This window comes from Pelobates fuscus, chromosome 3 (assembly GCF_036172605.1).
Source record: "Pelobates fuscus isolate aPelFus1 chromosome 3, aPelFus1.pri, whole genome shotgun sequence".
Taxonomy (NCBI): Eukaryota; Metazoa; Chordata; class Amphibia; order Anura; family Pelobatidae; genus Pelobates; species Pelobates fuscus.
Window position 1 is genome coordinate 224,412,636 of NC_086319.1, and position 19,615 is coordinate 224,432,250.

General features: G+C 40.5%; 1 protein-coding gene across 1 annotated transcript in view; it reads left to right on the forward strand.

Moving 5' to 3' along the window:
* Positions 1-6,025: 6,025 nt before the first annotated feature.
* CCDC146 (coiled-coil domain containing 146) overlaps positions 6,026-19,615 on the forward strand; it is a 135,667-nt gene continuing 122,077 nt past the window's right edge. Inside the window, exons 1-2 of the mRNA XM_063448149.1 lie at positions 6,026-6,099; positions 9,954-10,114. Of these exons, the coding sequence (XP_063304219.1) occupies positions 9,956-10,114 (159 nt within the window). The 5' untranslated portion in view covers positions 6,026-6,099; positions 9,954-9,955. The remainder of the gene's footprint in view (positions 6,100-9,953; positions 10,115-19,615) is intronic.

Consider the following 19,615-nt stretch of genomic DNA (forward strand, 5'->3'; position numbering starts at 1 on the left):
ATGCCTGCACCACTATAATAAGGCTGTATCCTCAATAACGTTGCATACCCGCAGCCGTACTTAGTAAGCTTGTGACATTCAAGCCTATTCATGCATGCTATGAAGCTCTGATTATCCATACTATCTGGCGGGCACTGCAAATGAGGAGCTATATATTACTGCTCAGATTGAAAAGTATGTTCTGCTTTACGTGTATGATCACAGGTAATCTAGCAATGTTTTTGTTTCTCTTTTTTTCACTCACTCTAGCTAGTAAATTGAATACAGTTATGATTTATGCCTACAGTTAATATGTGCCTAACCTTAAAACTGGCCCATTCCGTAACAAAAGCGCCAGTGTTACCACTACTCTAAGCCTTACCATTACTTTAAGCCTACTTACGTGTGGTAATGCTTCAGTCGGCAATAGCCATACATTGAGATATTATGCCAATATAACACTCTGATGAATCTTAGATATGGCTACTTGAGTGTCACAAGTATAACTGGAACTCCGTTATAGACCAATCAACAAGGTTTGATAGCCTGCTCTCCTCTTGTTACATATGTATGAACACTTACTCATGTTTTATGTTTAGTTAAGATAAATGTACGTTAAGCGACTCTTAAAAGATAAAAATGAGGCATTGAAAATAATGCGGAAATGTATTTAACGGTGATATTGTTATATCGACCCTATGCTGTGAAAATCTTTGCATTTCCTTTTCTTTATTTTGTACCCTTCATCCGTGCCTTAATAAAAGAAAGATTGACATAAAAAAAAAAAAAAATAATGTATGCAATACATAATGTATGCAATAAAAATGTTTGTTATACCAAGTTTTCCACCTAGTGTAAATAATTATTTATTTAAAAAAAATAAATATTGAATTGAAAGGAAAAGGTAATGGATAAAACTAAGAGCTAAATGCTCAATAGGTTTTTACAGTAGTGTCAAATAGAAGAAACAGAACAATGTTGTCCTTCACGGATCAGACTCTGAAGGTATTGACAGTTATGTCAGGTAGATCGAACAGAACGGTGCTGTCCTACATTGGTCAGACTTTGTTGTAATAGATACTGTAAGGCCTGTTGTAGCGAAAAAGGGAACGGTCAGTCCCTTTTGATGAACCATGAGGGTTAAGGTTGCTGCACGGCGAAACACGTGTCAAGGGCTATTATGCTTCTGTGAACATGCAGAGCCAGTAACCATACTGTTCTAATATAGAAGCGATAAATTATATTGGGTGGGAGTGAATTGTCTTTGGCTAAATTCTATAGACTATAGAATTTTTAGGGGCCGTGATCACTGTACTGTACAGTATATCTGTTATACAGTACTGTATCAGTGATCACTGTGATCAGAGGGCTCTCTGTTCAGGCTGACCCTTTTTTAGGGTTATTTTTATTAAAAAATAAATAACCCTTTAAGTACTGATCCCAGCTGCCTAAACTGTGATCAGTACATTTATTTTATTTTTCGTGGATTTTTGAGGGTGGGTAGTGGGTGTTAGGCAGGTAGGACATTAGTAATTACCCAGTTAGTTTTTATTAGATAATTGATTTGTCCCCCTAAAATGGCATGTCACTACTGAGCAGAGAAGGCGTATGTCATTCTGGCAGGCAGTGATAACAACACTCTGCAAGACAGTGACACTATCACTGCCTCTGACATTGAGCCTCTGAGCGAGTCCTCAAGTGATGGTGCCCCACCACCACTTACAAGAGGACGCTTAGAATGCCCAATGCCAGACGGAGACTGGGTGCCCCCAAACATGATGGCAGAAGAAATATCGTTGTTCACTGTTAAACCTGGCATCACTGTAACAGTGGACGACTGAGAGACAATTAGTTTTTTTGTGCTCTTTATGTTGGATGACATGCACATCCGTGGGTCGCAGAAATATGTGGCAACCCACGTATGTTGCAGAGATGAAGCGGTTTTGGGCTCTTTATGTTGGATGACATGCACATCCATGGGTCGCAGAAATATGTGGCAACCCACGGATGTTGCAGAGATGAAGCGGTTTTGGGCTTTAACCCTAGTGATGGGTATAGTTAAAAAGCCCAGTATCCACAAGATGTCATTCTGCACCTACTAAACCCAACACCTCATCCTTGTGCTACAAAACCCTCTTGGTTCATACGCCACCTCATTCTTTCAAATACACAGCCCAGTGGGAGAAGGAGGGTATGCCCAAACTCACAGACGAGCAGTGGCTCCAATCATTGAATGCTCTTAACCCCTTAAGGACACATGACATGTGTGACATGTCATGATTCCCTTTTATTCCAGAAGTTTGGTCCTTAAGGGGTTAAAGGTCTTACATCTTGCTTTTCTCACATAGAAGCTCAGCAAAAGGTAATATACCGATGGTACCTTATCCCACAAAGGCTCCATCAAATATACCCTGCTGTTGACCCTAATTGCTGGAGATGTAGCTCAGACAAAGGCACTGTGACCCACATCTGGTGGGAATGTAGAGAGATTAAACCTCTATGGATGCAAGTACAACAGATAGTATAAAGAACAATAGCTTATCCAATGCCTCTCACACTAACAGTGGCACTTCTGCTGCTTTTCCCAACCACATGGAAGAGGGAAGCTAAAAAAACTAGCTTTACTTGTCATACTAGCAGCAATAAATCTCTTCGCCCAACACTGGAAAAGCACATACTGCCCCTCACACAAAGAATTACTAGATAAAGTGTACCACTATTATAGATATGAGGTGCTCTCCCCTAGACTCACATGAGAAAACTAGACAGACAGAACAATTGTGGAAACCATGGCTTGCCCTAATGGGCCACCCAAAGCCCTAACAGACAACCTATCTGAACCACTGCTCATGCACAATGCAATGTATGCGATCACAAGACCAAGGGGCGTTTTGACATAAATACAAATATATTCTGCCAATAATACCTCACCCGAGATATCAGTCAAGAGGCAGAAGGTTCACTTAATACCCCAACTTAGAGGTTAAAACCAAAGAAACCAGCATACTCTTAGAGAGTATATCACGACACCCTGCTGTAGGTAGATTCACATGGACACACATCGTGACCCCTAATTTTCCGAAAATGTATGTGTAATAGAATTACTCATAGGGCCACCGGAAACAGAGGAAAGGCATGTTGAGCCAATCATGTAAAACACAGGGCTGAGACAGGTTGTTATCTACTGGTGTACAGTTGTAGGTATAATGCTATGCGTTTGTATATCCAACACTTTAACTTATACTAAGTAATTTGGAATGAACTGTTGTATTGGTCATGTCTTCCCACTACCCTTTTATATTCTGTACCCCATTTCACTTTTTATGAAAATAAAAAAAAAACTAAAATATGGAAAAAAAATAAAAAGCCCAGTATCAAGTCCTACAGGAAGCAACGCATCTTAGCTACCCTCTTTTCCCTGAGGTTATACAGAGGGATCGCTACCTGCAACTGCTGCGATTCCTTCATTTTAATGATAACTCACTGTGTCCCCCTAGAAACGACCCACTGTTTGACAGGCTCTATACAATTCGGCCCTTTATCCAACAACCTGTTAGACAACGTTTCTGAATATTGTGTCCCTGAAAAAAATATTTCACTTGACGAATCCCTAATGAAATTCAAAGGTCGACTGCTCTTTAAACAATATATACCATCTAAGCGGTCCGGATATGGCGTTACATTTTTTAAATGATGCGAATCCTGTACTGGTTACACATGGGCGTTTCGCATTTACCATCTTAACCCACCAGGATGCCCTGATTCTGTGGGTACAAGTGGCAAGATTGTTTGGGATCTAATCCTTTCCTTGTTAAAAAGGAGATACAGGCTATGGGTTGACAATTATTATACCAATATAGAATTATTTAAAAAAATTATATTGCTTTAAAACCCTAGCCTGTGGCACAGTGCGGACAAATCGCAGGGTTTTCCCCCAAACCCTGACAAGAGATAGAAGCAGTAGAGGTTCCTCTTCAGCTCTCTGCCAGGATGAGTTGCTTGCCCTTTGCTTCAGAGATAGGAAGGATGTATAGATGCTGTCTATGAAGCACGACAAAAGTACAGTGCCAGTGTCTGTGAGAGGTAGCACGGAGCATCTGGAAAAGCCGAAGTGCATTGTAGACTACAGCAAGTTTATGGGGGGAGTAGACTTGGCTGACCAATGCATAAAGCCCTATCTAGTGAACCAGAAAACTAGGACCTGGTACAAGAAAATTGAAATCTACGTGAGCCAGATTGCAGTTTTCAATACCTATATCCTCTTTAACCCCTTCAGGACAGAGTCAATAGTGCACGGTCTGATCAAAACAAAACGTAAACAAAAACTGGAATTTGCGCTAAATGTCTGTTCAACCGTAATTCACCGCTGTCACATTAATTGCACCCACACTTATTATATATCATTTTGTTCAGGTGAAACAGGGCTTTAATTTATCATTAACTATTCATATATGGAACATAATTTATTATGAATAAAATGTTTAAAAATTTGAGAAAATAAGATATTTTTTTAAATTTGTATTTCCATCTGACATTTTAGCTGTGAATGTCATAATACTGTTTTACTGCAACAAAATGCACATATTTGTAATCAGGCTCTGGAAAGGGGAAAGGGGTAAAAACTTACCTTTTTCCAGCGCTGGGCGGGGAGCTCTCCTCCTCCTCTCCGCCTCCGTTCCTCCCCGTCGGCTGAATGCGCACGTGCGGCAAGAGCTGCGCGCGCATTCAGCCGGTCACATAGGAAAGCATTCATAATGCTTTCCTATGGACGCTTGCGTGCTCTCACTGTGATTTTCACAGTGAGAATCACGCAAGCGCCTCTAGCGGCTGTCAGTGAGACAGCCACTAGAGGAAATAGGGGAAGGCTTAACTAATTGATAAACATAGCAGTTTCTCTGAAACTGCTATGTTTATAAAACAATTAGTTAACCCTAGCTGGACCTGGCACCCAGACCACTTCATTAAGCTGAAGTGGTCTGGGTGCCTAGAGTGGTCCTTTAACACCAAGTGAGAGATTGGATCTGTCATTATGTATATACTTTCGCTATTCACTTTTATATTTACCCCTTTTTTGAGTAGGGTTTCACTGTTTTAACATTAGGTTCACATTTGGTACACTTAACCTACCATTCATGAAACAAGTTGCCAAGCCAAATTGAGCAGTCACGTAATGATTCCACCATGGGATCACACTACTGGTCTTTTCAGGATAGATTAATAGAACTGAAATCTTATTAAATCAAAGGAAACAACGATGATTCTACACTATACCCACCTACACTGTATTTTTGTCTACCCTCTGTAGTGCATGAAAACACAAGAATATTTCCTGCAACAGTGCCGGACAACTAAAATCACTATTGAGTTATTTTCTTAATTTTCATAGTTTGCCCTGTTTTTGCTTTGTCTAAACTTATGATGCTATTTGATAAATCTTTGTTAAACAAAATGTAAATGAAAACTAAACATTGCATCAGATAAGGTTAACACAAGTTATAAAAAGGTTTCCAAAGATTTATTCAATGCTGTGAAAAGTAGTGACAGTTCCACTTTAAATAAATATAATTAATAAATCAGTATATGACCAGTGTGCTGTCTTAGATAAGAAAATCACATTGATGGGCCATTTACCATATTTGATTATAAAACGTCTTTATTTTTTAAGTAAATTGTAAACAGATAAATAACTCTTTTATCTAATAACACATTGGCATCGTGCTCAAAGCTCCAGAGACTCTGTGCAGTTTGTTTCAGGAGGGAGGGTCACTGGATCCATTCTCTGAGTCTCAGCTAGAGCTCTGAGTGAACCTAAACAAAACCTAACTCTTCTCCATCAAAGAGCACTGCAGGGCGGTATACATCTCTAGTGTATAGCACTCCTCCACGAGACGCTCCCTTTAACCCAGCCCAGCGGTCGCTGATTGGTTGTACAGCTAGTGACTGACAAACCATGGGGTGCGGTGAGCTTCACTGTTTCCATGGAGACGGACGCTCTGCAGTGATTTTATAAAGTCAGACTGTGCAGCTGGTGTCGCTCTGTGCCCTATATGTACTATTCAGACATATGGTATTATACCCAGTGAGCAATATCTGCTGGTCTGGAGGGGGAGCATTGCCAAGGTAAGGAGGTATCAAAGCCACAGGTTCACTTTGATTTGATTACTTGTTATTCAACACACAAATCACCCATCAGGAAAGGCTGCATGGGTATAAACAAAGGGGGTTATCCCCTAAACAGTAAGCTGTGGTGCACTGATAACCCAACTGGAGATACCTATACTGTGACTATAACCAAGTTGGAGATTCTTTGGTTTATCAAATCAATTACATTTTGCAATTCACTTTTCACATACATTCATTGTTTAGAAAACAGGTTTATGTCAGCTCTGTATGTATCATCCATTAAATGATTTTTTTTGTATTCTGTGAAATGTGTTTCAGACCCACAGCCAATACAGAGATGTGAACAAGGTTGTACTTGATGAATTTGACTTTTTTTTTTTCTTCCATTACGGTGAATGTATGCTATATTAGTGGTTTCTATTTTATTACAATAGATTAATGATCTTCAAAAAATATTCGTTGTATGGCACAATTTTGGTGAAGTCCTTGCAACACATTGAGGCTGTAAAATAGCGCTTTTAAGCAAAACAGATATCTACAGATATGTAGATAATGTATGCAACTAAAATCAGATTTAGAACAAGGACAGTGTATCCTATTTACACAGACTGATTTTCAAAGTTTATTGTAGTTTAAAGGAAACTATAAGCACCAAAACAACTTAATCTTAAAGGGACACTATAGGTACCCAGGCCACTTCATCTTACTAAAGTGGCCTGGGTGCAGTGTAAGACTGCCTCTAGTGGCTCTCTTCCAGACAGTCACTAGAGGTGTTTCCTTACTTCTCCCTGAAATGACGCTGGATATCCTCATGCTTTTCTTGAAAATCCCCAAAGGAAAGCATGGATTCAATGCTTTCCTAAAGGGAAGGCGTAATATGCGCGGGCACATGTGACATCACTGTGAAGTTGTGGGAGGGGGAGATGATAAAGCGCTGATGGAGATCTCTGCACTGAAATCTGGTAAGTGAAAGCATTTTTTACCCTTTTATGATGGGTAGAAGAGTGCAGAAGCAGAGGGTCACTATAGTGTATAGTGTTTTATATTCCTATCACTATAGTGTTGCTTTAATTAAAGGGACACTGTAGGCACCCAGACCACTTCAGTCTATTGAAGTTGTATGGGTGCCAACTCCCATCACCCTTAACCTTGCAAGTGTAAAAAAAAACTGCATTAATTATCATGCAGAGTGAAGTCCTCCTCTAGTGGCTGTCTACCAATGCAAAGCATGAGGACCTCCAGCGTCGCCGGAATCCCCATAGGAATGCATTTAATAATGCTTTCCTATGACGAGGTCTAATGCATGCGCCGACGGGGGAGGAGTGTGGGTGAAGCCTGACCCAGCTCCAAGGGACATCAGCGCTGGATTCAGGTAAGTGACTGAAGGGGTTTTAACCCATTCAGCGACGTGGGATAGGGGCGGGAGGGAGGGGGGCACTGCAGGAGTCTACAGTGCCAGCAGTTTTAGGGTATCGATCATGCCCCTGCAGTCTCACTGCTTAATTCTCTGCCATTTAGGAGTTAAATCACTCTTGTTTCTGTTTATGCAGCCTAGTCACACCTCTCTTGGCTGAGACTCACATAGTCTCTATGAAAAAAATGGTTACATTTTTGAGATTTTAACTTACTTTAGAAGTTCTTTACTTACTTTAGAAGGAAATGTTTAGGTAGGCTGTGTGAGTCACAGGCAGGGAGGTGTGACAAAGGCTGCATAAACAAAGTGATTTAACTTCTAAATGGCAGAGAAATGAGGCATTACTGTAAGTGTTTGCTTTGGAGCTCTGATATACATTCAGACATACCAATAATACTGAACTACTACAATAGAGGGACATTGGGTTACAAAAGAGGGATTGAAGAATTTGGGCCAAAATAGGGACTGTCCCTCCAAAATACAGACACTTTGGAGGTGTGTTGTGTATGTGTTTACAGTATGTATATTTAGTTTATCAACAGTGTGAGGAACACTTTAATGTTCAGGTAGATATATATTCAAGCTAGAGGTTTATCCAGGGGTCAGCTTCTTATATCACAAGTGCCAGGTTTGGCACACAAAGCTACTAGATACAAATGGACCTGCTGGTAAGAACTTTGGAACTCCCCAGCTTGACCAGTGTATGTCTCTTTAATGTGACACTGTTTAATGTACACACAAAAAAATCAATATTAAAACAGTTGGCATTAGGTTTCTCATTCCTCTTTCTTGACTTTGGAAGGGGGCCTGAATCTAGACTTGGAAATTTGTTTCATTATGACCTGCAATTCATCAAATTTGATCATCTGAATACCTGATTTCCAAACTGCCTTATAACTTAACACCTAATGACGGCAGGCGTACTATGCTGTCCTGCTAAATGTGTGGGCTTTAACCCCTCAGCAATACCGATCAGGGGGACTGCCTGACAACGCAGGAAGTCCCCCTGCAGCAAATTCAGCCCTTCTGGGTCATGTGATCGCGATCTCAACCTAATGCACACATTCAAGCTTTCACCATAGGAGCTTGCTCACATCAGAGCTGCCTCCATTGAATATAGATGTCATTAGACATCCTTATGCAAAGCGACTTCAAACATCAAATAGCCGAGTTTTACTTGGTTACTAACCAGGAAGCCCCATCTAGAGGCTGTGTGAGAGACAACCACTAGAGGTCGGGATTGTCCTAGAAAAATCACTAGTGTTTTCAAAACTCCAGTGGTTTTCTTCACAGGGATAAAATGACAGGGGCAATGCAACTAGACCACTTCATTAAAAATTAAGGGATCGGGGTGCCTATAATGTCTCTCTAATATTTATGGATAAATGTATTTAATATTTTAAAAATGATTTTAGATTTTTTTTTAAATATATAGTTTTTATATATCTTTTATTTTTATTTTTGATGTGTTAATATTTAAAAAAAAAAACATTTTTTTTCAAGTGTTTATCCAAAAATATGAAATCTTTGAAAAGCTTATCCATAAGTAGTAAATTAAGACTTTTATTGACAGATAAAGTGAGAAGTGACCAATAGAAGGGATAAAAGAGGAGCAGTAAAACAAAAATCTATATTTATGTATTCAGAAATATCCATATACTTTTTGGGGTTTCTTGTTAGTGCTCCTCTACTTTTAAGCTTTATTGGCTACTTGATCTAAATCTAATGGCAGGAAGATGTGTCTATCAGTGATTACATATATATTTTTCAGTGCACAGATTGGCCAATTTTTCTCACTCTTTTGGTTTGTCTGATTCATTTTCCCAAATCTTTATCAGCAGACAATATTTTGGTGAGCTAAACAGCCACATGCATGAATTTCTGCCGTCCCTAAACATTTTATATTTTTGGTCTAAGTGGTTTGGCCGAAACACGTTTTTCCATCCTGCACAAGTCTACATGAATCCATATTAAACCCTTTTTTGTCTGGTGTCTGGAGCCAGCAAGTATGGACCACTTCTATCTCAGACCTAGCGCTGCTCAGTGAGTCAGTGTGTTGCCATGCATTACCTAAATACAAACAGCACTTTTTAAGTATTTCTTACATTATAACTTATTTTCTGTATTAAATGGCCATTAACAGTGATTATAGCTTGCCCCTTAACTCCTCTATCCTGACAATCTTCTTGTTCTGTCTCCCATCTGCTGTGCTCCCTCAACCCAAACAGCCATCCTATCCTTTCAAATATATTCACTTCCCTCTGTGTATTTGTCCCCCATGCTTTAAGATTGCAAGCTTGCTTGGGGAGACCTATTTTCACCCAATGTTCTGGAATATCAAACGTGTTTTTGTTAGAATTCTTTATCTAGTTTAACCTATTGTACAGCGCTGCGGAATATGTTGGTAATATATAAATAATTATGTTTGTAATTATAGAGATGAGTAACTTTGGAAAAGAAATGTATCAGTCAAGTGATTCTTCAGAAGAGGAGGAAGACAATAAGGAGAAAACATTGTATCCTTTAGCACCGTCCAGTATTCTAGAGGAAACCCCAAAGGATGTTTCTTCAAGTCCTGCCTTTCAGTGCTTGGATGAGGTGAGTAATATAATTCTTAATTTTAGGTTGTTACATATGCTATTTTTGGTATTAATATAATGGGTGTAGGCAATGGCAGTTTTATTGGGGTGCTGGGGGGGTGGCATGCCACTCATGGTATACCATAACGACTACAGTGCATGCTCAATTCAATACACTTGGTGGCGCCACCTTTTTAAATATGAACCAATATTATTACTTTATATAGAGTTGCTAACATGGGTGTATGCTTCAATGTAAAACTTACCATTAAGTGTCTGAACTTTTCGCCTACTTCTGCTAGGTGAAAACCAGAAAAGCCAAGTTAACAACTGCAAATTTCAAATACATTTATTCCACATATAAGGGTGACTCCATTGCCAAATAAAGAAATTAGTACATACAAATTGTTGTTTAATAGATATATCCCCAGTGAAAGCAAGCATGTGTTTAAGTATGCTTTATTTTATTTTTTAAGTAAGTGCTTTAGTGGTCTGGAGGGTCTATTTAAAGCAACACTATTGTGTTCCTTACACTATAGTGTCCCTCTGTCCTCAGACGTCAATGCAAGGGGAAACCTAATGAGCATAAGCATTAGGCCTTCCCCATAGGTAAGCACTGGATCAATGCTTTCCTATGGGGGTTTTGCAAGAAGCTGGACATCCTAATGCAAAGTGTGAGAACATCCAGAATTGTATCATGCAGTTAAACCGCATGGAATGCAAGGAAGTGCCACTAGAGGCAGTCTTAACCCTTTAATGTAAACATGACGGTTTCTCTGAAACGGCAGTGTTTTACTTTGCAGGGTTAACGGTAAAGGGGACATTGCACTCAGACAACTTCAATGGGATGAAGTGGTTTGGGTGCCTATAGTGTCCCTTTAAAGGGACACTCCAGGCACTCAGACCACTTCTGCCCATTGGAGTGGTCTGGGTGCCAACTCCCACAACCCTTAACCCTGCAAGTGTAGTTATTGCAGTTTTTATACACTGCAATAATTACCTTGCAGGGTTAAGTCCTCCTCTAGTGGCTGTCTATCAGACAGCCACTAGGGGGACTTCCGTGTTCTTAGAACACGAAAAGTGTTTTAAACAACGCTGGATGTCCTCACGTTGCAGAAATCCCCATAGGAAAGCATTGAATAATGTTTTTCTATGGGGAGGTCTAAAGCGTATCCGCGGCCATTGCCGGCTGACGTCACCGGGGGAGGAGAGTAGGCAGAGCCTGACCCAGCGCCGAGGGACATCGGCGCTGGACTCAGGTAGGTCACTAAAGGGGTTTTAACCCCTTCAGCAACATGGGATGGGGGGTGGGGGGGTGGGGGGTGAGGGAGAGGGGCACTGCAGAGTCCTGCAGTGCCAGGAAAACAAATATGTTTTCCTGCCACTGTAGAGTCCCTTTAAGCACTAAAGCCCATCTATAACTCTGCAAATTATCACACGTATGGAGCCACTAAGGAGTTTATTCTTTAATCTGCAATTTGAAGTGCATTGAAAGCTAAATTGCAAAGTAATGCTAAAATAGTCAAGCTGTAATTTTTGTCTTGATTTTGAAGTTCAGTTTTCAACTTGGTGTTTAATAAATAAACTTCAGGCGCTGTAAATGCTTCTCATGAAAGTAGTTATAGTGTCTGAAGTCCCTTGGCAATGTCCTTCCATTTAGCATTAAACCAGTTTAACTGTTTTTTTTGTTGTTGTTTTTTTTAATTCTTTATTTAAGAAACCATACATGTTCAGTGCGGTAAATATTCATAATACCGTAAGTCTCTCTGAATTACACTGTATGAAAAGGAAAAATGCATCAACATTCAAAACCAAAAGATATGGAATACGATCTACATAACACATGAAGAACAACTCCTACTTAGTCATCATAAGATTGCAGATTCTAGAAGGCTGACTAAGTTCTTTGGAGTCATGAATTCAATGACCTGTGCATCAATTCTTATACCTAAATTCTTATACCTAGAACAACCCCTTACCCAAACTAAAGAGAATACAGCCGGTGGATGAGGATTTGAGTAGTAGATATTCAACATGGAAAGCCGTCAGTGTTGTTTAGCCACACTGAAATAGTTCTTGTTGATATTTACACATACTGCTTTTTAAGGACAAGCATAGAAGCAATCTAAATATGAATTATGTGTGTACTTTGCAGATATGTGTTCACATTTTTTAGTAATGAGTTTTAGAGAAGCTCACATATGCTTCTGCAAAAATGCTAATCTTTTCATGTTTTTCTATTAGCTGTGCAATATTTTTTATTATATCTATTTTTGTTTAGTTTTCTGTTTATTTACACTTCTACTGAGGCTGCATACATACACAAAGCAAGGATGGGGAGTGCTCAAGGATGGGGGTTTAGTGTAACACCCTCGTCCCGTACCTAACCCACAACAAAGGTCACCTAGACTGGAAAAGTAGGGGATAACTCTAAGGAATACAATTAATAGTAGAGAACCAAAGGTGTCACTTGAATAGAAAGTGACCACAAGGTTAAATTTCCAACCCACTCCAATAAGATCCTAAAGGAGAAAATAATAATAATAATAAATAACCAAAGAACTTTATTAGCAACTCTAAAAAGTACTAGGACAAATGAAACAGTGTAGCCTGAAAGGAGGGGGAACAGCCCTGAGTGAGATGCTCAATAATAGTCAATAATAAAGCATACCACACTAGTTCCAAACGGGTATGGACTGGCAGTACGAGAACTAACTGAAGCGGTAGCAATCTCCCCCTTTATGTGTTTAAGCCCTCATGGAAGTATATACAGCACTGGTTACAACAGAGCCTAGTGTGATCTTCCAGAAGCAAAAACTAAAACGTAAAAGGAATAGTGAGAGATATGCTAGATGGTGAGAAAAAAGCACACAGGAAAAAATATAAAATGAAGGGTATATACAGAGAGATAAGTAATAGGGATATAACCAATTAAATCCGCCTCTCTAGGGTTACCAGAGGTCTGTGGTAAGGGTATCCCTAGTCTCTAGACCTTCAGTCTCATGTAACCACCTTCGTGGATATTCTATGCTTAAGTTCAGTTTAGGGGGAAAAAATAAAAGAAAAACCTTTAAGTTCTCAAATATCTGTCTAAATACCCAGTGATATGCTCAATAGCTAATGGTTGGTAATTAAGCATGCTACATTAACTCCACAGGATACAAATGTAACGATAAGAGAACTAACAGAAAAAGTAGCAATCTCCACCTTTGTGTTTATAATCCCTCATGGCAATGTATATAACACTGGCTACAACAGAGCCTGGTGTAATCTTCCAGAGGCAAAAGTCAAAACACAAAGGAATAGTGAGAGATATGCTAAACAGGGAGAAATAAGCACAGGAAAAAATATATAAAGTGAAGGGTATATATACAAGGAGATAGGTGATAGGGATATATACAAATGACTCCACCTCTCTATAAATACTAGAGGTATCTGGTAAAGGTGTCCCTAGTCTCTAGACCCTAAATCTCCTGTAAACACCTTCATGGGTTTCTATGTGTAGCAAACTCACCCCTTTAACAGAGTTTGCCATGAGCTTTTGGAGGGGGCTGCTTGCCCACCTCCTGCCCTGTGATTATGGTCCCTGGGAGATTTGGCCCTTCAAGTGCAACATTTGGGCATACTGTATTTTATTATACTGCCACTGGCCCTTTAACCCCTTAAGGACAGACGACGGATATATTCCGTCATGATTCCCTTTTATTCCAGAAGTTGTCTCATTAAGGGGTTAAGCAGCATATGGAATTCTATTGGACTGTGTATGTCCCTTTCAGTCTACGGCCCTCTCATCAGCCCATGCTAAACTTAAACTCCATGGCGATTTGACTGTGTTTGTGGCATCTGAGCGCTGTTCGAATATATAGAGCGCTCAGATCCAAGCCATCTGGGAAATGTGGGGGTTCTGTTCAGTATGATAGGAGTTATGTATTTTTGTGTCTTTTGCTAACATGTGCTCAATGGAGTCTGCCTTTATCCCTGGATATAATTGGATTACCTCTCCATTGTCTCCAGGATAGAGGACTCTTGTGAAACTGGTTTGGGCCGGAAAGCCATGCTGGCAGTGGGTTTTATTAATACTTTTGCTAACTTTTGAACCCCTGGTCTGATTCGTGCCATTTTTTAATATGTTGTTCCCCTGAATGGATTGATTGTGAATATAGTGTATAGTTTTAAAGTTATAGTATATTTGTAAAAACGGTATTTCTCTGCCTAATTAAATTTCCCATTGTGTAAGATAATTGTATCACAGGCAGAGGGAAGGACTTTACTGTGGGTTCTAACTGTTATTTTATTGGTTATTTTATACCTCCCTGTGGGCATTCCTGTATGTGCAAGACCGTAATAAAAACCAGGCTGGGTGTGCCAGCACAGTCAGTTCTACTTTACCCTCAATTTGGAGTGTCGTCTCTTATTGGGGGAATCTGCTACAAGGGATTGCTATGCTTTTCATATTCCCTTGCTGAATCACTGCTAAGCTCTTGGAATAGCTGGTTCCTGTTTTGCTCTCTGGAGGAGTCTACGGTGGTTATGGTGTCTGCTGCAGTGCTTGGAGGCCTCAGGAAGCGCTAGGAGCATCCTTCAACGGAGGTACCCAGTCGGGGTGCCAGGCGATCCGTTCACTATGCTTATACTCCGTCTAGGGTAATTCCCTCAAGTTCTCAATCGCTGCCTAAGTACTGAAGGCAAAAAAACGAAAATACTTAAAATAAATAAAGTGAAAAAAGTGCGTGCATAGTGATAAGGTGCTCCATAACGGAGTGACCAGGTTTTTTTATTTCATGGGTCCATCCGTTATGGAGCACCTTATCACTATGCACACACTTTTTTCACTTTCTTCTTTTAAGTATTTTCTTTTTTTTTGTACAAGATACAAGATAAATCGAGTTGTGTGACAAGGCAAATTTTCTAAAATCTAGGATATTGATGTCTATACTTAAAGGGTAACAGTCGTTTTTCAGGATTTTTTACATTTGTTTACTTATCCCTATGTTTAACAAATATGTACATGTGAGGTGTGAAAAGGTGCAAAACTATCTACAATGTGTGTCTGGCTACTGAGGAAGATGGCCGCAGGATCCTCGAGTTCCTTGTGGGATCTGCGTTAATAAGCTTTTTATTTCCCCCAAAGTTGTGATTTTCAATATAATATGGACCACTCTATCAGGGCATACATGGCTACCCCTGCAACTTGTCCTCATAACCCAAGACCTTGGAGATGACTCTGCAACTTCAACCATGGCAGAGATCTCCCCGGCACCTTCCTCTATCTGAACCACAGATCGGTAACACGTTTGGTGAATTATCTTGTCCACACTCCTCACTAAAGCAGACCTCTCTGCCTTCTCAGAACAACTCAGTCAGAATGTCCACAAGGAGAGAGAACGAGTAGACACAAGCAGAGTCCAAGGTCCAGGAGCTACACAACGAGGTACTCCCCCTGGAGTATAATAAGCTGCCTACAGAGCTTCTCCCTCGGGTAGGAAATTGTGCAGGAGGCCAGATGGATAGGAATATTAATCTGGATGGCCAGAGCATATTGGTCTTCCATGGCTTGTCCAGATTCATTCTGCAGATCTGTCACCTCAGCGCTTTGGGCAGCCAACCTTCTCCCTATCTGCTTGACAAGGCTCCTTATCATGCAATGTATTGTGGATCTCACTCAGGAGATTGCATATTTGGAGAGACGTCCTAAACGAACGCATGATGAGAACACATGTCACTAAAAGAAGCCAGTTAACGGCCATCCCCAATCAATTTAAAGATCTTTTCAGCATTATAAAAATCTGATTTACGAACACTGTAACAAATGTTGTTGTCAAAATTGCTCCAGCATTGTCAAACACAACTCTACATTCCGAAACTCAAAGACTCAACCCAACGAATTAAACACCTCTAAGGGGAAATTTTAGAATCCTTTCTACTCTACTACAAGAGCTTCTATAAACTACACCCACAACTTCAGCCAGAAGAAAAGATACTGCATTAAGATGTCATAGTTACTTCTGCTCCACAATTATGTCTATGTTAGAGGATCTGGAATGGTCACTCATCTCAGAGGAACTCCGTTACACCCTCAAAACATTGAAAAGTGGTGGGGGGGATGAGGGGCTTGCTGAGCAGGACGCACAACAGAAAAGCACTCTTTTACTACAAAACATTCTATCTGTATAAAGGTACCATGCTCCTGGACGGTCTCAACTCTATCCTCGGTGGGGCCTTACCCTCAGCGTATTTTACATCAGCAACCATTACCGAAAGAGGGCAACGATTTAAAACTATGCTGTAGCTACAGGCCAATATTGATTCTTAATGTAGATCTTAAGCACTTATCTAAGATACTAGCACCTCCCTGTCACCATTCCTTCCCGATACTGCCCACTCTGATCAAATCCGATTCATCCCAGGTCGCAAGGTCTGTTCCAATATGTTTAGAGCCCTGAATCTTGTATATGAGGCACTGAGAGGTGGGACCCCAGTTCTGCTCCTGTCGAAGGATTTTGAAAAAAGCATTTGACAGGGTGGACTAGGGGTTTATGTTTTAAATGTTGGGGGAGTTAGGGATCAGTCCGGAATTCCTCTCCTGGATTACAGCTCTTTATGCAAACCCTATGGCGAGGCTCCGCATCAATGGAGTGATATCCGAGCCATTTGATAAATCGAAATGGACACACCAGAGGACTCCACTATCCCCACTTCTCTGTGCATTAATATTGGTACCATTTCTTAATAAGATTCAGGGGCACGGGGAAAGACAAGGCTGGAGTCACTATAAAGTGTATGCAGATGATTTATTACTTCTAGTCACAAACCCTACATATTCTCTTAGGGCGATAATGACAGAGTTTGACAATTATGGTAAGATCTCTAATCTTCAGATCAGTTATTCAAGATTGGATATATTAAAAGTGACTATTCCCTCAACACAACAACACTTACTTGCCCTGCGATATCCATTCCATTGGTGCCCAACCTAGATGCGCTAAGAATCAGGCTTATGGGAAACCCCCACAAACCTATACATGGCCAATTTTATCGCAATCCTTAGCATAACCCATACATATTTAATTCCTCCCAACCTATAGGGAGGCCTAGTTATTCTCGACTTCAATGAGTACTTTGCAGCTACACATTTAATGGGAGTAATGACCTAGACAGTGAAGATAACCACAAACTATGGGTGGCCTTGGAAGCGGATAGCATCATAGCAGATTTGCAGGTGTTACTAAGGATCCGCCCCCAACAAATTTGTCAAGGCGACGATCTCACTGATCGAGATTCCACTTATCTACAGATCCAAGCCCGATGCTCCTCCTACGCATGAATCCAGACATAAAAGTAATATATTCTTACGTTAATGGTACAGTGTACTTTTTTTGCGGTTACGCTGTATGCGCATGTTTTAGTGACTTTTCTCCACATCTTTAAATGAGATTGTTAACGTAGACTTCTATAAAAAAACACAAAACAATCTACAACACTTTGATACATCTCCAGTGGGTCATGTCACTATCAATGAGTCATTGTATAGGTATCTATTATATGGAAGCCATGGCTGACCTCTGTAGATGTTCCTGCTGCCTCAGCCACACAGGGAGAGAAAGGCAGAGCCACACACAAGGAGACTATTTGGAGCCACTAGAGAGGTCACCACGCCTTCGCCCACGTGGGTACCTTAGACTCCAGAGGCAAAGAGGAAGAAGGAGGAGCCAGATCCCAGCTGGATAGACAGTGGTGAATGAATATGCTGTGTGTAGTACTGTGTAGGGGACTAGCTTGCTGGCTGTCACCACTGGTGATTGGTTATTTATTATTCGTAATGAAATGGGGCTGGACGGAGTGGAATGGATCCTGGTCCAGTGACACTGGGGAAATAGGAGGAGAATAAGAGGCATTACTGCTTTATGTATGTGTGTGCATCTGTGTATCAGTATGTATCTGTGTATGTGTCAATATTTGTTTGTGCAAATGTTTGTGGGGACATGTGTGTATTGTATTCATACAAGCCTGCATTCAAACGCTGACACTACACACAAGCATACACCTGCAATTTAACGCCAACACTACACACATTCTAAAACAGAGATGATGTTAACAAATACTACCCTGCATGGATTTTCAAATGGTAGTTCCTCAGATGGCAAAGCATCTTAGGAGTACAACAGTTAAGGATCTTCCTCTCGACCACCCTTGCATTAGAGTGGTGCCCTTTGCTACATTAGTTCCGCCACAGATACTGTTGAAACAAAAACGGTCAGATACACCGAATGACTAAATTACGCTAGTGTATTGTGGAGGGATAGTTGTATAAGTGACATTTCATTTGTGGTATACTTGCTTTGTCAAAACTAGTACTTGATGACTGTTGGATTTCTCTTTTTTTTTTTTTTTTTTTTTTTTTACTTGTCTTAATTAAGTATTTATTGTAATAATAAAGCGCTCCACCAGTGGTAGTATAAGAGTCGATTATTTCCTACCCCAATCCAGAATCATGGAAGTTGTGGTTCCCTGTGTAGACAGAGAGCTACATTTAAACTATCCCTCTGTTTTTTTTTTGTTTGTTTGTTTTTTTTAATTCTTTATTTTTAGCGTGCATGAAAATACATTAAGTGGGCTTGTCATGCCCCAACAGCTTTGACAAGCATACAGACATATATTTAACAGTTGGCTGGCATGTGTAATATTCTGCACAATTTTTTATATAAACAAGTTGGTTCAGTGAGTATTCACAAACATTGATCTGGCACAGTTTAGAAGTTAAGGTGAGCTGTAGTTCAACAGGTTGGTTTCTCGTTTTGTTTAAGTTAGCGAGTACATAGAGTATATCAGGAAAGCTTATTCAGAGGAGTGATAGAGATGAGAGACAAGGCATGTATAGGCATAGTGAAGATTAATCCATACATTAGAGGACATGTTAGGTAATCTAGTGGGTTGGTTAGGTTAAGCCTGGCTTTTGTCAGTCTAAACAGGCAGTACATGTTTGCTGGCTATGCCAGGCTAGGGCTCAAGCTAGATTGTCAGTTGCTAGAGTACAGTGGTGACAAAATTAAAATATGCAATAACTATAATAACCAAACCAAATGAGTAATAACCAAAACATCGACCTCAGAAGAGAGGTTGCTAAGCATTTACAGTGCACATTTTTTTTTATATATGATTGCAAGAACAAGCATGGTTAGCAGTCCAGGTTAGGGATGCCTTCGTGGGGCGGCATAATGGGTGTCTCAGCCTATGCCTAGTACTGGTAAATCCTGGATATTGTCCCACTCTTTCTCACCATTGTCGTCCCTTGGTGTGCCGGTGCCGCTTCTGGGGTTGGGTCCAGCGTTATCTTTTGGGGTGTGGTGCCCCGCGGTCTGTGGTGTTGCCTCGTTTGTTGTGTATAACCGGTTCTTGCTGCGCTGGAGGCTGCGATGTTGGGCAGGTGGGGTATCAGATTGCGTTTGCTGTGTAACCGCGGGCGTTTTGGTTTGCAGGTATAAGCGTGCGCCCATCCCGCCTGCCGCCATTTTCCATCTCT